This window comes from Lygodium microphyllum, chromosome 9 (assembly GCF_053477565.2).
Source record: "Lygodium microphyllum isolate KBCC chromosome 9, Lygodium_microphyllum_v1.1.10, whole genome shotgun sequence".
In the NCBI taxonomy this organism is placed as follows: domain Eukaryota; kingdom Viridiplantae; phylum Streptophyta; class Polypodiopsida; order Schizaeales; family Lygodiaceae; genus Lygodium; species Lygodium microphyllum.
In genome coordinates this window covers 33477527-33495899 of record NC_141143.1, presented here as the reverse complement: position 1 = coordinate 33495899, position 18373 = coordinate 33477527, and the positions used below count along the sequence as shown (strand labels likewise).

General features: G+C 41.9%; 1 protein-coding gene across 8 annotated transcripts in view; it reads left to right on the top strand.

The window, feature by feature from the left end:
* LOC148030930 (Pseudouridine synthase family protein) overlaps window positions 1-18373 on the top strand; it is a 158025-nt gene that overhangs the window by 17833 nt on the left and 121819 nt on the right. For all 8 annotated transcript variants that reach the window (XR_015691824.1, XR_015691825.1, XR_015691826.1 and 5 more), the window contains exons 8-9: window positions 4903-4983; window positions 5105-5224. Coding sequence is in view for 4 of the 8 variants with exons in the window: in XM_087684480.1 (XP_087540606.1) it covers window positions 4903-4983; window positions 5105-5224 (201 nt within the window). In the remaining 4 variants the exon portion in view is untranslated. The remainder of the gene's footprint in view (window positions 1-4902; window positions 4984-5104; window positions 5225-18373) is intronic.

Here is an 18373-nt window from a genome sequence, read left to right as displayed (position 1 = left end):
GGAGTTCTTCACCACCCTAGATACCTTCTTCGGCACGATTGGCGGTACTTTCTTCGTCCTCAAACATTTGGGAGTCCGTGATCCATGAGTTTTTAAATTTTCTATCCGCCTCAGAGGTGGATTCAAAGGGGGACGATCTTTCTTTGCCCTCAGAGGAGGCATCTGCATCTACTGTGACTTCAGAGGTGGCTCCTATTCCTCTAGTTTCAAAGGGGTTCCCCACACATTGCTCAGTTCTTCGCACACCCTAGTAGAGGCCTTTTACCTTCTTTTTCTACCCTTGGATGGGGTGGCTTTCTTCCAATGGTCAACCTAGATTTGGGCCTTGGAGGTTTAGTCGCGACTTAGTAACGAGGCCTTCGTATTCCTTCCCACATGGATGCATGGAGCTAGTGGCTTCTCTTTCGAGGTTGAGTTTCAGTTTTACTACTTTGTCTATTGTTCTTTATCGCAGGTTACCTTTCAGATGGAAATCTTGGATCTTAGGAAACCTCTACATCTTCTTCCTTCTCCTCTTCTTGCCTTTGTCCCTTGGTCAGCATGGAGCCAACTTCCGAGATCGAGTATGGGCATATCCTTATGGTTCTCGGTACCACACAAAGTCCGACATTCCTCCTATGCATTGCTTGATTTCATTATCTTTGTACTAGGATGCTTGGGCAAGTGAACAATTTTTCCACAAGGAACACTCTCTGAGTGGCACTTGCTGCATGAGCATTCTTCAGCCTATAGCATTGCATCTCCACCTCACTTCTCTTGTTCCCCTTTTTGGGCTTGAGAGGGAATGTTGAGAAACCCTTCATTTGTGTTTTGCATTTTGCGTTTAGGGTTTCATAGTGGATAGGGGCTGGATGCCCACAGTGGGGCACCACCCTAGATAGCCAACGCTCTTCCTCCAAGCGCCTCCCTAGACAGTCTCTTGCCTATTTATAGGTTGTCTTTGTGACTCATTCTTCACAGCTGATTCATTCAGTTTGTCACCTCTTCTCTTCAACCTCTCCACTAGCCTCACACCCCTTTAGGAAAACATTGTGGTTTGTGGTTCATGTCTGTCTTTATAATCTTTCTTGTGCTACAGCACCCTTGTTCCCTTGTATCACATTCACTCCATGATTCAGATCTATATCATTCCATTCATCAGAGTTTCTTCTCTCTTCTCTTCTCTTCTTAGTGTTTGCTGAGCTTACTCTGCATTTTTCCCTGCAAATCCTATTGTCACGCTTGTATGTCATCTTTTGACATGGTATTAGAACTGGATCTGCTGAAATAGTGGCAAAGATCTTCCACTCCAATGAAGGCAAAGATCAATGGTGGGTTCGGCATCCACTTCTCTTCTTCTTCCGCTGCATCAACACCTTACCTGGCAGGTGCTCTCACCGTACCTATTGTTTTTTGCTTGCGTTTCAGCTTGTTGACAGTTGGCGGCTCAGCGAGTTTGTTGATGTCTACATGAGGACATGTGCACTTGGAGGTCATCTTTACTTTGTTACATTTATTGATGACTACTCGAGGTATGCATGGGTGGATGGGTTGAAGGCCAAATTTGATGTATTCATGTATTTTAAACATCTTGTGGCAAAGATTGAGATTGAGATTGGTTTAGAAGTGCAGACACTTCGTACAGATAGAGGGAGGGAGTACATGTCTCATGCATTCGTGACATATCTATTGGATCATGGTACTATGCATTAAGCCACTGTTAGAATGACTCCTCAACAAAATGGAGTTGCTGAAAGGAAGAATCGCACTCTTATGGAAGTGACTCGTTGTATGTTGAAAAACAAGGGGTCCACGTAAATTTTGGTTAGAAGGGCTTCAGTGTGCCAATCATTTATTGAATTGTGCACCTACAATGGCTTTGAGGATGATCACACCATTCGAAGCTTAGCATAGCAAGATTCCCAAAGTTGACTACTTTCGGGTGTTTGGTTGCATAGCTTACACGCATGTCCCAAAACAGCTTCATGGGAGCTTGATGATACGGCTGTAAAATGCATTTTTATTGGCTACAATTCGGAAAGCAAAAGCTATCGCATGTATGAACCATGCATGAAGAAGGTGTTTGTCAAGAGGGATGTCATATTTGCTGAAAATGCAGCATTTTCACATGACCAATTTCAAATGCTAGCCACATATGACATTGGTGATGTTTTTGAAGGCTTTTTACCACTTCATTTGGAGTTTGTGCTTGTTGTAAATGGCAGGACAAACCTGTCATAGCAAGCTGTTGCTTCTCCATATGCTCCTAAACAATAGGGTATTAATAAGGGTTTGCCGCATGCAGTGGAGGCGGCAATTCAACATGAAAGGACTGCTGTAAATGCAGCAAAAAACAGTCCTGAGATGGTAGTCACAAACTCTCCAGGAGAGTAAAATAGATGCCCCATTACCTTAGCGCACTAGAAGGCATGCTTGGCATGCAACACATGATGTAGGGAGGGCACATAATACCTTTGGTTGATATAATGGAAGTAGATGATTGTGATGAGCATATGTTTATGAGCTCATTATTGGATGATGATAGGACTACTTCCTTGGACAAAGCTTAGCAAGATATACATTGGATGTAGGCCATGTAGGAGGAGTTGGACTTCGCTGTCACTAACTCTACATGGGATCTTGTGGATTTACCATCTGGTAAGAAGGCCATTTGCACAAAATGGTTTTTTAAACTCAAATGCAAGGTTGATGGTACTATTAATAGGTACAAAGTATGATTGGTAGCAAAAGGCGATGCGTAGAAGAAGGGTACAGATTATGAGGAAACTTTTGCTTCTACATTCCATATGAGTACGATGAGTTGTGTGAGTGCTATGGTTGCAAATTATGGTTTGAAAGTATATCACTTGGACATTAAGATAGCATTCTTGAATGGGGATTTGCATGATGATGTTTATGTGCTATAACCTCCAAGGTTTGTGGTTAAAGGGAAAGAGCACATGGTATGTGAGCTGCACAAGGCTCTTTATGGTCTCAAATAGGCTCCTTGTGCATGGTACTAAAAAATTGATGCTTATTTGGCTAGTAAAGGGTTCAAAAATAGTCCGATTGCTCCCACTCTATACATTAAGAATGGAGGGGGGGACTTGCTTATTATCATTCTTTATGTAGATGACATGTTGCTTATTGGACCTACAAAGTAAAAAATTGTAGATGTTAAGGGTGAATTAAAACATGCATTTGCTATGTTAGATATGGGCTGCCTACACTATTGTTTGGGGATTGAGTTCACCCAAAATCAGCATGGTATCATCATGCCACAATCATAGCATGTGGATAAGTTATTACATAGGTTTAATATGCAAGATTGCAAACCTATGTGTACTCCTCTGGGGCGAGGCTTTGTCTATGCATGATGGTGGAGAGATGTGTAATGTTGTAATTTACAACCAATTGGCTGTCTTATTTATCTTTGCAACACACGACCTGACATTTGGTATGGAGTATCTTAGGTGCGTAGGTATATGCACAACCCAAATACCATACATTGGTAAGCTATTAAGTGGATCTTCAGATATTTTCAAGGTACTCAGTTTTCCTTTTTGGGGGGGGGGGGATAGGGGGGAAGACTTTCATCTACAACCTTACAGTGATTTAGATTGGGTTGGTGATGCAGACACAAGGTAGTCTACTAGTGGACATTGTTTCTTTTTGGGCCATTCATACATTTCATGGCTAAGCAAGAAACTTATAGTGGCTAGCTTGTCTTGTGAGGTTGAGTACAAGGAAACCTTCATTGCAACAGTGGAATGCGTATGGTTGCGTAGATTGTTAGCTGATCTATAGATTTCTTTGGAGGGTCCTATGCCCATTCTTTTTGATAGTTAGAGTGTTATTGCAGTGGAATAAATTTTTGTTTTTCATTCTCACACGAAACACATTAAGGTACATTATCATTATGTTAGAGAGAGATGCTATGTGGGAGAGATCAGTTTGATGAATGTCCGTCCCTACACAAGAGGATGTTGTAGACATTTTCACACACTTTCTCGTGAGAAGTTTGAGGCTTTTCAAAAGTCCTTGAACTTGTTACCCTTTAATGATTGATCTTCTTGTACTTCTACCACATTCGCGCTATAGGGGGGTGTTAGAATTTGCCAATTCTATGGGTAGTGCCCAATGTTTTAATTAGTTGGTTTGTAGTGTGAATACATCTACATTAGTAAGTTGTCACCACTTCTAGAGTTAGTTTTACAGTTAAATTAGCTCTAGTTGAGTTAGGGATAGATCTAACTTACTTAAGACCTATTGTACTTTCATTTTATCATTCTAGCACTTGCATCTTTAGAGTGCGGAACTGCTGCCCACTCTTTCTCATTGTCTTGTGTTCTTGTTTTCTCTCTCTCTCTCTCCATTTCCAACAAGTATTTTGTGGAGTGCATCTCTTATTTGGCCATTTCTCTTGACTAGGATCTTTTGATCCACACTTTAGTAGATAGTCATGTGCTAACCCATCTATCTGTTGATTGGTTCCATATCTTGTCACATGGTCTAGGTGGCCATATTGTAATTGGGTTTTTAGTGCCGTGCAACCATGTGATAGTGACCAAAGAACCTTGGGGTGCGTATGCATTTGTAGTGTGTTAGTGAGTGGTTAGTTGCATAGCATTATTAGTGGATTGTTCATATCCTTTCTCCTCTTGCTTTCCTCTATCCTATTTTAGCTTAAAATCCCATAGCTATTAACTTTTGGGTGTATAGGCAAGATTAAATTCAAAATTGATGAGAGTCTTGTCATCCTTGTTCCTTTCAAATCTCCTTTAAAGAAGAGGTAGTATATTTACTCATTTATACTTCGTTGTAATTAATGTTGAAAATGCCATGAAAGGAAAAAAGTTTAGTATTGGTCATGTCTTAATGTCACAAATCTGGTTTCTAATGCCATGCAATTCAATGATATAGGAAATTATTGCTGATATTGTGTGTCCAAAGTTCAAAGTGGATTCATACAAGTTTCATGCAGCTGGTAGAGAGGACATTGATGTAAGTATATATTCATTGCCTTTGATAAAATGATATTAAGCCTTAATTATGTATACAATATAGTCAGTCAAAGAGTCCATCGCTATAGCGAAGGGATGACATTTAAGTTTTACTTGTGAAGGTACGAATGTTGGGGAGTGGACGCCCTTTTATGCTAGAACTTGCGAATGCTCGAACTTTGTTGTCAAAGGAAGAATTGTGCAGATTGCAACATCAAGTAAATTGTTTAGAACAAGGATGGGTTAGTATCACTTTGAATACTCCAGTGAACTTGATTAAGTGGTTTGAGATCTGTAATGAATCTTTTAATTGCATTACTGCATGTAGAAGGCCTGTCATATTTATGTGGGGCTAAAAAATGAAAGACAGGTTATACTATGGTACATTTGATAAGGTCTTATCATCTTTTATTAGGGTGATAATAACTAGCTCTTGGAGGGTTTCTTGTGATGTTGTGCATGCTTTGAATATAAATAAATAAATAAATAAATAGAGAGAGAGAGAGAGAGAGAGAGAGAGAGAGAGAGAGAGAGAGGTGAAACCATGGCGGGTGCCCCGGGAAGTCGTGCTCACACCATTGCTGTGTCCTCCTGACATGTGCACTCCTGCCCTGCACACTGCCCTACAAGCAGGCACAAGGCCGCAGCCCTACCCTGCACCCAGCCTGCATACCTCCAGGTTTGAACCAGAGCACCCTCCTGCCCTGCATGTATTGATGTGTGTGAGAGAGAGAGAGAGAGCAAAAGCCAAATTAACCTATGAGACCATGAGTTACAATCATGTGTATGATGGTACAACTGTTTGGGCAAAATATGTAGGACAAAGCAAAATAAGAAAGGAAACTAACTATGGCTGTGTGTAAAACATAGAACTCTATCTAGTAACAATGAGCTCCAGATGGTACAACCTCATGTGGGTATGGAGGGCCTAGCTCTAGCTCGAGCCATGATCCCTTGTATCCACCTATGAAGGTGTCGTCGGTGTCTATGTCGGGGCCTAGGATGTCTAGACCGGCCAAGCTGAATGGTCCAATCAATCAGTACTCCTTGTTTGTGTGTGGATTGTGGCGGTGAGAGTCTCTCTTGTGTGGACTAGGGCTGTAACTGTACTGAAGTCTCTTGAGTCTCCTTTGCAAAGAAGTCTGTGAGCTGCCTCTATAAAGGGCCTCACTGTCCTGGAGCAGCTGTACTCCTGAGGCGCATGTCACAAAGCCGTGGTATCTCAAGGAGACTGTGCAGGCCTATTTTGGTCACCTGCAGGTCTTGTATAGGGCCTGCGCAGAACAGGAAAAGGCAGTGGGAGTGAGAGATCGACAGGCAGAAGGTTAACGCAGGGAATTGCCTGTTACAGGCAGCCCTCGTCCTCTGTTTTTCACTAGTTACACCTGCAGACCGGTAGTATTTTGCGGGGAACCAATTTTGCATTTGGTGCAGCCTGAGGTGGAGACAGAAGGGAACACAGTGCTGTCAATCTGAACAGCAACAGACATGCAGGAGTTAAACACTGCTTTTATTGACCAGCTGGTGGAGTCTTTGGCGCGTGATCCAGATGCCGAGGAAGGGGAACCCAGTCTGGATATACAGCCACCAATGAAACACAGCAAACATGCTTCTGATGCTTTGATGGAAGAATCTGAAGAAGTGCTGCAAACTGACCATGAGGTGCGCTCCTATGTGCAGGTCATGTTTGCCATTGAGGAATCTCAAGATCTAGATTGGGAGCACTAATTGGAGTTTGCCAATACTTTGGTGGGTGAATATGTTTTGCACAATTGTGAAGAATTCCCTGATCAGGATCAGGATGATGTTTTAGATGCAACTGTTGATACAAAGAGAATGTTGCATTCTTTTTCGGCATTTTAAGAAAGAGGGGTCATCCTCTTCTTTATAGGCAGGACCTGATGCTTTCATGGATCCGCCAATGGTTGCCTTCAATGCTGTTGGGTTTGTGGAGGAAACTTTTGTGGGACAATGGGGCTTTTACAAAGTATTGCTCAAATCGACAACATTCCGTGATAACCTCTTGGCAAAGGTGCATTTGTTCTTTGATTGGTGCCTGTCACAACTCTATAGTAACGGAGTTTATATTCTTTTTTCATTAATTTGTCTATATAATGATTTATTAAATTTATTTCCTTTGCACTAATTAGATATAAAGAAAAGTGCATTGGAGCTGGCCACTAATGAGTGGTCACAGGTTATGGTGGATCCACGCGGTGGGTTAGAGAAAAGATAGTTCACACTTCCACCTATATGGCCCGATTGGGCGCCTGTGACCAGAACTCATACATATCAAGGTTAGACTCGCACACAGAAAGGATTGATGCCTTGAAGTGTGGGGTAGATCCACTAGAATAGACAGTTACAATTAACAAGATGGCATGATCATGAAATGCTTGTATAATGTGTATGTGTGGGCTGAAAGCTTGAAATGCACATTTCTTTGCATAGGAAAGTCACATGAAGATTCTGATACCGTTTTTGCGATGTACACGGAAAAAGCTTTCATATGACATCCATATTGGGGGGGTCCCTAAATTTTAGGAGATCCCTAAATTTTAAGAAGTCCCTAAATTTTAGGAGCCTCGAATTAGCCTAAAAATGCTAGTTCTAAAAAATAGGGATGTCATTCTAAAAATAGTAAGTTCTGTACTCTGACTGTGCTTACTCAATTTGATTGTTTCTATTCTTAACAGTATTCAGCCCAAAAAGGAAGGCCATAGAGAAGAGATAAGTATCAAGACACTTGTCACACAAGTTTTCAAGTGTCCCACCACTTGTCACATCTCATGATATGTGGCTGGACACTTGTCTTGTGCTACTCCACTTTCCCCTTTGTACTAGCTCTTCCCTCTCCTATAAATAAGAGCTCGTTTTTCTTCATTCAGCATCATTTTTCTTTGCTGTAAACTCATGTACAGCACCCATAGATAGTCAGAAACTGGCCCCATCCATCCCCATCATCATTCCCCACTTCTCTATTATCAAATTCCTCCATATTCCCTCTTCTATCACTGTTGTTTTACAGGATGGCAAGCCTGTAAATTCATTACAGCATCTCCTTCTCGAGCTCTTTCTTCCATTTTAGCAACAAGAAGCAAGCCCTATCCATTTACTGCTGATCAACGATGGAGAAAGGCTGATTTTTCCTCTTTCTTCTCTCACACTGTAAAGAAATCAGTTCTTATCATTGCATAATAGATAATGCATGTGTGTTTGTACATCTTTGCATGATCTTGTGAGAGTGAGAATTACTTCTCCTCACTCTCAGGTTGATTGTAACTGGGCTCTTCCCTAAGGGACTTGGGTTGAGCAGAAATATATTCCTTCGGGGGGGATTGCCCATCTTCAACCCTTAATCTTGGCTCCATTACTTTTACATTTTCATGGCTGTAATTTTGTGAGTAATTTTCATTTTCAGCTTTAAGTGTTCATTCTCTTTTATATTAAATCTCGAAAACAAGTGAATATCATAATTGTTAAGCATACTACGTTGTTCGGGGCGTTTACAGTGCCTTGTTTATGTGGTACCATGGAGATCAATGGCTGACTTTCAGCGCTTACTCCAATAGGAATACCCGGTTTGTGTGGAAGTGGAGGGTTGCCTTGTTGTGTATTGGCCTTTACTCAGTAAGCTATGGCAGCCATTGGTACGATCTTGGTGCCTCCCAGCTTGAGGGCCATGAATCGTAATCGCATGTGTATGTTGTGGGATAATGCTCAAAAGAGACCATTTGGTTAAGGCTAAATTGTCTTGGAATGTCATCTTTGTATTTTCGTTTGAAATGGGGCATCTTTGTTGGTCATTGTCTCTTGTGGGAAGTTGGGAGTATTTTGTAGTTGACTGCTTGGAAAAACAGGCAACTCTAGAGGTGGGAATTGCTTCGGTTGCCTGGCCTGGAGAAACGAATCAATGTTCTCGTTCCAAGCATGCAGAGCCTGCTTTAGGCCATACAAGGCCTTCTTCAATTTGTAAACCTTTCCATCTGAGAAACCAAAGCCAGGAGGCTGCTCTACATAGATCTCCTCCTTCAAATCACCATTCAAGAAGGTCGACTTCACATCCAATTGAAAGACAGGCCATCTCCGATGACTAGTCAAGGCAAGAACAACACGAATAGTCGCCATTCGAGCAGTGGGGGCAAAAGTATCATGGAAATCAACACCTGGGCACTGTGCAAAACCTTTAGCAACAAGGCGAGCCTTGTGTTTGTCCAAAAAGCCATCACTATGGTACTTGGTCTTGAAGACCCATTTGATACCAATCACCTTTTTATGAGAGGGTTAGTCTCCAACTCGACTTCCATTGCTTTACGCCAATGATCAGATTGTAAAGCCTCCTTCACTGATGTATGCTCTCTATGCTATATAACACGGGACATCAAACAGTAGTAAGAGAAAACAAGCTCGATATTATGTGCCTAGTGCTGTTGTGATCTCTGCGGTCCATCTTGCAGTTGCCACTTCTTAGGGACCCCCTCAATCCTTGAATCTTGGAGTGTGTCACGGGCCCAACGAGGAGGCGGCCGAATCTCGCCTCCGCACTCTTCATTTGCTGAAGTTTCTGGAAGGTCCACCATCAACAGAGCAGCAGGCGGTGAATCCGGTGGTTGGTTAGTAGGCTCCTCATCCGAAGAAGAGTCCTCAAGAGACACAGGCTCGAGAGAAACAGTCACTGGGCCTTAGCTATCACTAGGATCTCCAAGTACAGGGTGATCCTCACTCCCCTCTAGGGCTGGAATCTCCACGAACCGAACAACACGGCTTGTGTAGATATCCCGCTTAACAGGATCATACAATCACTAGCCTTGAGATTGCGAGCTATAGCCCACAAACACCTGTCTTCGGAAAGCCGCTTGAAATTTGTCACATTGTGTCTTTTGGGATGTGAACACAAGCATCACACCCAAATACTCGGAAATAAGAAACATTGGGCTTGGATCCAAAGTACGCCTTAATAGATATCGTATTATATCAACAATAGCGGAAGTAGGGGAACGATTAAGGATGTGAACTTAAGTACACTAAGGTATTTGATGATGCTCCATCATAGTGCAGGTCATCTCAATGTTAGAGATAAAGATGGTAATGGAAAGAATGACCGTGGGAATGGCCGTGGCAGAGACTCGCAGAAGTCTAGTTCTAAGTCACGTGGTAAGTCGTGCAGCAAGTCTCGTGGGAGAAATGCCAATGTGACATGTCATCATTGCGGCAAGAGTCATATGTGCCCACAATGTCATGAGTTGCGCAATGAGAAGCGCAAAGAGAAGGGGAAAGACAAAATACAGGAAAAGTCCTCTGATCTGACGTTTTTTCTCATCCTGTTGTACATATGTATATTGTATTGTCTTTTCTTTTTCTTTTTCACTCCTCGCTGAGGCAGATTTGCCTTTAAGTGGGAGGTTGTTGGAGGTAAAGATACCTTTGTCTAGCCGCCCGTGTATTGCTACACTAACAGTACCCGCCATTGCACACTGCAGGTGGCGGGCGCCTATCACCGTTACTTTATTCTTTATTCTTTCAATGACAGTTTAAATAAAGAAAGGCTCGGTCACACATTGTGACTGTTGGAGTTCCCATTTGGTCTCTCTCTCTTTCTTGCTCTTGCTCTTCCACCATAGCTCTTCCAAGCAAGCTTTGATCCTTCTTACCTTTCACTTTTCCTTCTTCTTCTTCTCCTTGTCAGGGCAATCCTTCTTCTAGTGACCTGTTTTGCCACAAATGTGACAAGTAGACTCCTTGTCTTTGTGTTTCTTAGATTTGTCTTCCTTCTTCTTCTTTTGGTCTTTCCCCTTCTTTTGAGAGGATTGACCAACCAAAGCTTCAGATTTCGAAGCATCGATTCCTTTCAATTGCTCCACTTGGTCTAAGACCATAGGAACCAACTCTTCCCACCAAAGAGTCTCAGACCACCTTGAAGCAATCAAGGCGGAATAAAAACCACTGAAGCAAGGCAGTAACTGTGAAAGGAGAGTTATTGCTATGTTTTCACAAGTGATCACCTTCCTTATGTTTTGAACTTGCATCTGAAGCTACCTTAGCTTGTTGATATGCTCTTGCATGGATGAGGACTTGTTGACACTCATAGTTCTCATTTGTACTTCCAAAGACATACGTCTCATGACGGTCATGCGATTATACATTGGATTCAACTCTAGCTATATCTCCCTAGCCACCGTCAAATGCTCTATATAAGTGAGAACAACTGTAGTACATGAGAGAAATAAAAACGAGGTAGTTCGTGCATTGAGTTTATCCCAATGTGCCTAAGCCTTTGCCAACTTCGCCTTCTCACTGGAAGAGAGTCTGGACTTGTCTCGCAAAAGAAGAATGGTTGATAGCTACCGTAACAAGCTCTGCCAAATCATAGGACTCCAATATGGCAAGCATCATAACCCGCCAGATGCGGTAGCTCTCACCATTGAGCTTTTGATCTGAAGGAAGAACCGGTAGGATGGGCATCTTTTGGTCCATGATAGTCTGAAACTGTGTCTTGGCCTCAGAAGACATCTTTATCTACAATGCCTGCACAAAACACAAAAAGCAGTCTCCTCTGACTGTGAAAATACAGCCTGCTAGGGTTGAGGTTCACTCGTCCTGTTCCTTCTTCACCCGTCGGAGGCGATGAAAAGGTAAAATCTGCACTTGAAGGCCAAAAACGCAGCCTTCTTATTCTCTAACAGCAAAAAACAACAACAGCCTTAGCAAATCTTTTCTTTTCTTGCACGCCCATGCTCGCCTCAACCTTGTTCTGATGTGCAGCCCATTCGCACTTGAATGCTGAAAATGCAGCCTTGTGTCGCGTTGAAAACTCCTCTTCAGATAGATCCGCCCTAGTCCTTCAATGCTCTAATACCATGTTAGAGTGAAGTAATGCGGAAGCAAATGACCGTGACAAAGAGTACAGAGAGAGAAGAGAGAGAGTGAAAGAGAGAGTGAAACATAGAAAATCTGTAGTGAAGAATGCTGTATAAGGATGCAGAATTATACATGGGTGTAGAGAAAATATTTGCGTATGTCTCCACCTCGAGGATCTCGATCTCCGTCAACCTCGTGAGCAATCTCCACAATCAGCAGGCTGAAATTTGTTAGAAACAATGTGACAAGACTGTTGGAAACTTAGCCTTTTGAAGATTGAAAGCTATTAATAGCCTGAAAATACCCTAAAATAATCAGGTCGACTGCATTAAATGTAGCCGACTGCGGATTGTCCGCTTGCTGCCATGTGGCACTGCTGATGTGGCCACAAGAAATGACTCTCAACACATATCAAATGGTGGTGTCTCTGATTCCATTCCCCTTGCACGCTTAGTCAAATAGGGCTGTCCTTTGAGTCCTTTGTTTTTACTTCGGCAACCCATCTAGTATTTACCATGTCATTCCATATGGTGGCCACTGGGCAATTGTTTGGTTTGTCCCTTCCTTTTGGACAACATTTTGTTGCTTATTCGTTAGCAGATGACACTTTTATAATCCTCAATGTAGAAAGAGAGAATCTTCGTAAGGCATTGGATGTGTGGAATCTCTCTGGCCATTTTTTTGGCCTCCATGTCAATGCTTTGAAATCCTGCCTTGTCAGTTGCACAAAATCTGATCTTTAGTCCTTGGGATGGTAGGGGCTGATAATACCCTACAATGTTGTTAGACATTTGGGTTATCCCTTGGGGATTGATGTTTAGTCAAAACTTTTGGTGGAATGGATTTTGTGAAAGTTGGAGGCAAATTTTTTTTATTGGAAATCCTAGGCTTGGCCTTTCATGTACATCTCAAAGTTGCATAGCCCATTAGGCTACTCATGCTCACTTACTTTTTGCCACTTTTGCCTTGGAATACTACTTTCTTGAATGCACTAACCGAACATGTCCATTTCTTGTTTGTGGAAGGACTCTTTGCATGCAAGACTTTCTTGAGTCTCTTGGACTCATGCATGCATGCCAAAAGGCATGGGTGGTGGGGCTATTCTGGATGCAAAGACTCATATGGTGGCTCTTCGTTGGTCTCTCTTTAATGCTATGTGCACTGGCGATCACCCCTAGGCCTGTATTGTCCACTTCTTCTTGGAAGACCCAAGCCTCATATATGGTAATAAACACATATAGGCTTTGTGGTGGCACATTTTTAACTCAGATGCCTACTTTTCGACATCCTTCTGCCTTTTGGTGAATCATTTGGTGTGTTCTTGGTAGCTCATTCTTTAGAAGGGATGTTGGCATCTCGTAGAAGATTGTTTGGCAGCCAATTCTTTTCAGTTGGAGCTGTTGGTTGTGTCATGGGTGCTCTCTTGGGATGGGAAATAGGAGGATTGCCCCAAATTTAATCGAATGGCACTCTTTTGGTGCTGATGCCATTGTGGTGAGCCACGGGGTGTTGATGATATTCCACACAGCTAGGAGTCTTTTTTTGATTCCTTGTGAGTATTGGGATTTATGGGGTCAGGTTGACAACATGGTGGAGCGTATGCAGCCCTTTTCTACACTTGTTCTTGATGGTCCCTGGAGCTATTTGGGATCTTGTTGGCTGTCTCAACCCTCAAAAGGCTTCAACCAACTAGGTGTACCATCACATGATTAAGGATCATCATTGGCTGGTCATCAAAGTCTCCTCCCACAAAATAGGTCTACTTTGGGTCCTAGTTTGCATGTGGGAGTTCCACCATAGCTTTGTTCTGCTATGAAGTTGTAGGGCCATAATCGTGGTTTGATTCTTCTTAAAATTCGTACAGTGCAAAGAAATCCTTGAGCTCTTCAATCCATGTCTCTAAAGCCTTGTTAGTTTTCTTTTTGCCATTGAATTCATTGAGCTTTACTTTCTTTAAGACTTGGTTGATGGCAAACTCTCCTACATCTTTTTCAAAAAGTCTTTCCTTCCTCTTTCTCTAATATGTACTTGGTTGTGATTTGGGGCATACATAAATCTAAGACATGGTGGAAAATGACTATGATGGAGGGATGGTTGAACAAGATACCATTTAAATGTAAGGTCTTTCTTTGGAGAGTGATCATTGGTGGATAGCCCCTTGCTTCGGCTCTCTCAAAGCGTCAAATATCTTGTCGCAGTAGGAGTATCTAGTGGACTGGCGGTCAGAGATCAATAAAGTCAAAGAGCATCTATCATCCCTTCCATTTCAAGGATCTACTGATGTAGAGTGCCATTGCTAGATATCATCGCTCCCATTTGATAGAACTCCTAATGTAGTGTGCCATTGGTGACAAACTCGTATACCAATATCCACTCCCTTTGATCACAAAAGCTTGAGCACACAACAAATTTCCCTTGCTGAAATAGAACTGAACTTGGGATATTTGGGAGCTATAACACTAGAGTGTCAACCACTAAAAGAGGGGTGGGAGGGAGAAGAAGAGAAGGGTATCTCCCGGTGGTGCAATGAAAATAGGGGTGGAAATCAGTAGATGATGTTAGACCCGCAACCATTCTTTGTCTTCTCCAATGTAGAGGATCTTCGTGGCTCTTTGAGCGCCTTTGGCTTTGATACCATGTTAAAGTAGCATTTATGCCTTGATACCATGTCAAAATATGCAATGAACTAGAGAGATAGTAGGGTTTGTGGGGAGAAAAACAGTGTGCAGGGCAAACAATGAGAGAGAAGAGAAACTCAGAAAACACAAAAGAAGAAGAAGATGAGCAATGAATCATGCTATGTGAACAAAGCTGATATAATGGAGCCGAAGCTCAGAAAATGACTGCACTGTCCTGTTTGAATCACGCGGCAGTAATTGAAGGGAATCCGCATAGTGAAGGGAGTGAAACACACTCCTCAGGGTAATGGGATATCAAAGTAATCACTAGAAGGTGAAGGACAGTTGTCAAGGGAGTTAATGCAGTCCTTTGATGCCATGGGAGAAGAGGAAGATGATCACCAGCAACAATTGGTCTTTGTGAAGTGCTTGGCAAGAAGGCGCCCGGCTGAAGGCTTAAAAACAACTTGAGGAAACCCTTCTGATGCAAAACATAGCCTCCAATATGTTGAGGAGTGCCAGATGGATCCAATCCGAAGTTGGGAAGGTGCCAACTGTCAAAGGCAACAATAGAATGCGGCAATAGGACATGGTAGTAGAACGCCGGAGTAAAATGCCGTAGTAGAATGAAGTAGTAGAACACCAAGTGAAGATAGATGCAAAAGCCACGAACTACAATGTCTCCTCGCGGGGTGTGAATGACAGTGGATTGGATGGAGAAAGGAGAGAAGAATAGGGAAGAGAGTGACAGAGTGTCAGAAGAAGAATGAGGAAGAGTGATTGAAGAAGTGCATGAATGTGTGGAGAGGTGGCCTATAAATAGGGCTTAGCCAGTTTAGGGTGGCTCTCTATTGTGCGGGCACCCCACTAAAGTGCCCATAATATGGGTGCCCAGCCCATTTTGGGGCTGTTGGTGCAAAACCCTAAATGAAGTGACTGTACTGAATAAGTGGTTTCTCAACATGTCACATAGCAGTTATGTGGACTATTATTGTCACCATTGTCTGCTGCAGCTTGGACATTGGGCACTTATGGGAGTAGGTTGGCCAGATTTAGGGGGTATCCTCTATATGATCTGCTGTGGTTTTTGCTGCCTATCATTGCTAGTTCTTAGTTGCATCCATATTCTCTCCAATTGCTTGCATTCTTTGTCTCTTTTATCACATTCCAATGCTCTCAACAATGCAGTCCAATTGGCAATAGAGTGTGGGGGTTAGCTGTAGCAATCCTTGTATTCAGCCTGAGATCAGTTCAGTTTTGTTTCTTCTTTCACTGCATTGTCTTTGTCTGTCTCTTCCCTTCTCTCTACATGTTCATGATGTGCTTTTGTTGTGCACTCTCATAAGGGCCTCCACCTAGGAAAAAACATTAAGGGATGTTCCAGAGAGGATTGAAGTGAAAGAACTTTGCTGACCAGAGGGATTCAAGTGAAAGAAAGTTTGTTGATAGCAGTTTATTCTTCAAAGGTAGAGGATGTGTCTTGAAAGATCAACAACTTTGGTACCGAATACACTATGACTAACGAGTGTCATAATAGTCTAGGGGTGGGATACCTAGGGGTGAGCAAGACTAGATACAAGACTTATATTCTTGTTAATTTGCTGTTTTGTTAGCTTGGAATTTATTAGGATGTCCTAGATTATGATATTATTTGTAATAAGTGCCATGTCAATAAAGCTAAAACATTAAAGACGGGAGGTCGTATCCACCCTTTAGAAACTCATTTGGGAAGATGGGAGAGCATCTCTATACTCTTTGCGTTGTTTGCATATTACTCATGAAACCAGCCTTCCTCCTTGGATAGGGTGGTAAATCCCTGATTACAACTAAATTGCAGCAGCAAACAATTAATGCAAATATGAAAATACAAATTTACCTACTGATCTTAGACAATGCACACCCGACTGGCCCCAAAATTGGCGCCCCTTTCGGTATTTGTTCAGCTTTATTGAAGAAGAAGTTGATTTACAATGGGATTCTCCTAATCTCCTTCGCAATCCAAACTCCCCTTGCTGTCTAAAGTGACAAGCAAGTCTTCAATCTGATTTTGCCCTTTGATTCGGGCACTTAATTGGCCTTCACCCGCTTTGATGGAGATGGAAAATGCTCCAAATTCAATTATTTGCTGGTCCCTCCACTTGAATAGGCTAAAAACAACTTCAGCCTTGTTGAATCCAAGTTTTGGAGCTTTCAATTTTTGATACGCTTTCCGAGGCTGTTGCTAAACCCTAATTTTTGTTGCCAGATTAGGGTTTACAACAGAGAAATTTGAAATTTCTCAACTTCTGGTGATCTCAATGCTACAATCTTTGGAGCAAGGTTGTGAAATAGTTGGGAGATGAGAGAGAAAGATGTAGAGAGAGAAAATTCGGAGTTTTGTCGCGAAGAATGATTGAAAATCAGTAAAATGCAATTGCTGCCCTGCTACAACAGCTTGTAGATGCAAAGAACTGAAGAAAATTAGTCATTTATTGCTGCTGCCCTGTCTCAACAGCCTGTAGATGCTGTCACTTGCTATTGATTGGTCTTCTCTTGCCCCTGATTGTCTTTGAAGGTCCTCCAATGGCTGCAAATCAGACCAACAACATCTCCTCCCTCTCTCTTGCAGGCTGAATACACTAAAAATGCCTCTCTCTAACGTCTAAAGACGTTTTTCAGTCTTGCATGGGCATTTTTGACAAGTGGCAACCTTTCCAAATGGTTTTTCTAGCATTAGCCATAATTAAATATTAATTTTCAATCTTTAAATACTGAAAATGAATCTAATAAATATTTCGGTGCCTTGAAAAATAATGTGACTGGCCAATAAGTAAATTGGCTAGGCAACTTCCATTCCTGAGTGTCTTTGCGCTATCTTTGACTATCAGATTGATGTTAGATACTATTAAACACCACTTCTCTAGTGTCACCAACAACTGACATTTATGGCCAAATAAATGACCTAGGCCATTAACTGACATCAGATACCACTTAAGTACCTATGCGATATAACTTATAGCAACTTTTGCCTTTGATATCCCTTGATTTTCTCGGGTCTGAGGCTAGTAAATTTACTCTAACCCTAGTTACACCTCACATTTGCAACATTTACTTAACCATGTGATTAAAAATTAATCCACATGTTAAGTGAGGTTTCAGAAATACATGTCCTCATGACAACTCACATATACACGAACCATATCTTCTAGGGTTTATTTGATCCATTTACTTTTGACTATTATTATGAGGATGGTTTTCCATACTCATGCTAGGTTAGTATTAAGTCTCCTAAACACAAACTCTCCAAAAGTGGCTATTAAACTTTCTATCCCAATTAGAAACACTCATTGTGAGTGGAAGACCAATTGTGAAAATAGATTATCTAAGAATAATGTAGCAAGTTCTGGAGTTGGGGTTGGAATAAGCCTAGTTATTTTGGTCAACCTATTGACAAATACTCACACAGTCTTGCCCCCTATGTGCCCTAGGTAATCCAATAATGAAATACACTCATTCTATTAGAGTTTGCGTATGACAATGTCAAGCAATGTTCCATTGGATATAGTCCCTCTATGCTGATGTATCATTTACAGCTTAGAGCTTTGTATGTAGTGGGGTTGCAAAAAGAGAATGTTCAAATAGCCAAAGATTTTATAGAAGAGATGAATGAAATGTTAAAACTTGTATAAAACAAGATTAGAAAGGTATAAGGTAGAGCCAAAGCCTATATCTACCCACATAGAAGACCTCTAGTGTTTAAGGAAAGCAAGTGAGAAATATCCGCTAGGATCCAATCTACACACTGTACACAACTCAAGCCGCACCCACGACATAAAATTGTAAAGAGGATTTTATAGTAGGTGCACCTCCTAGTTGTAGAGCCAAAAGGGCTCACCCTCGAGCTTGGGGCCAATAGTTTGTTGGGCCATAATCACA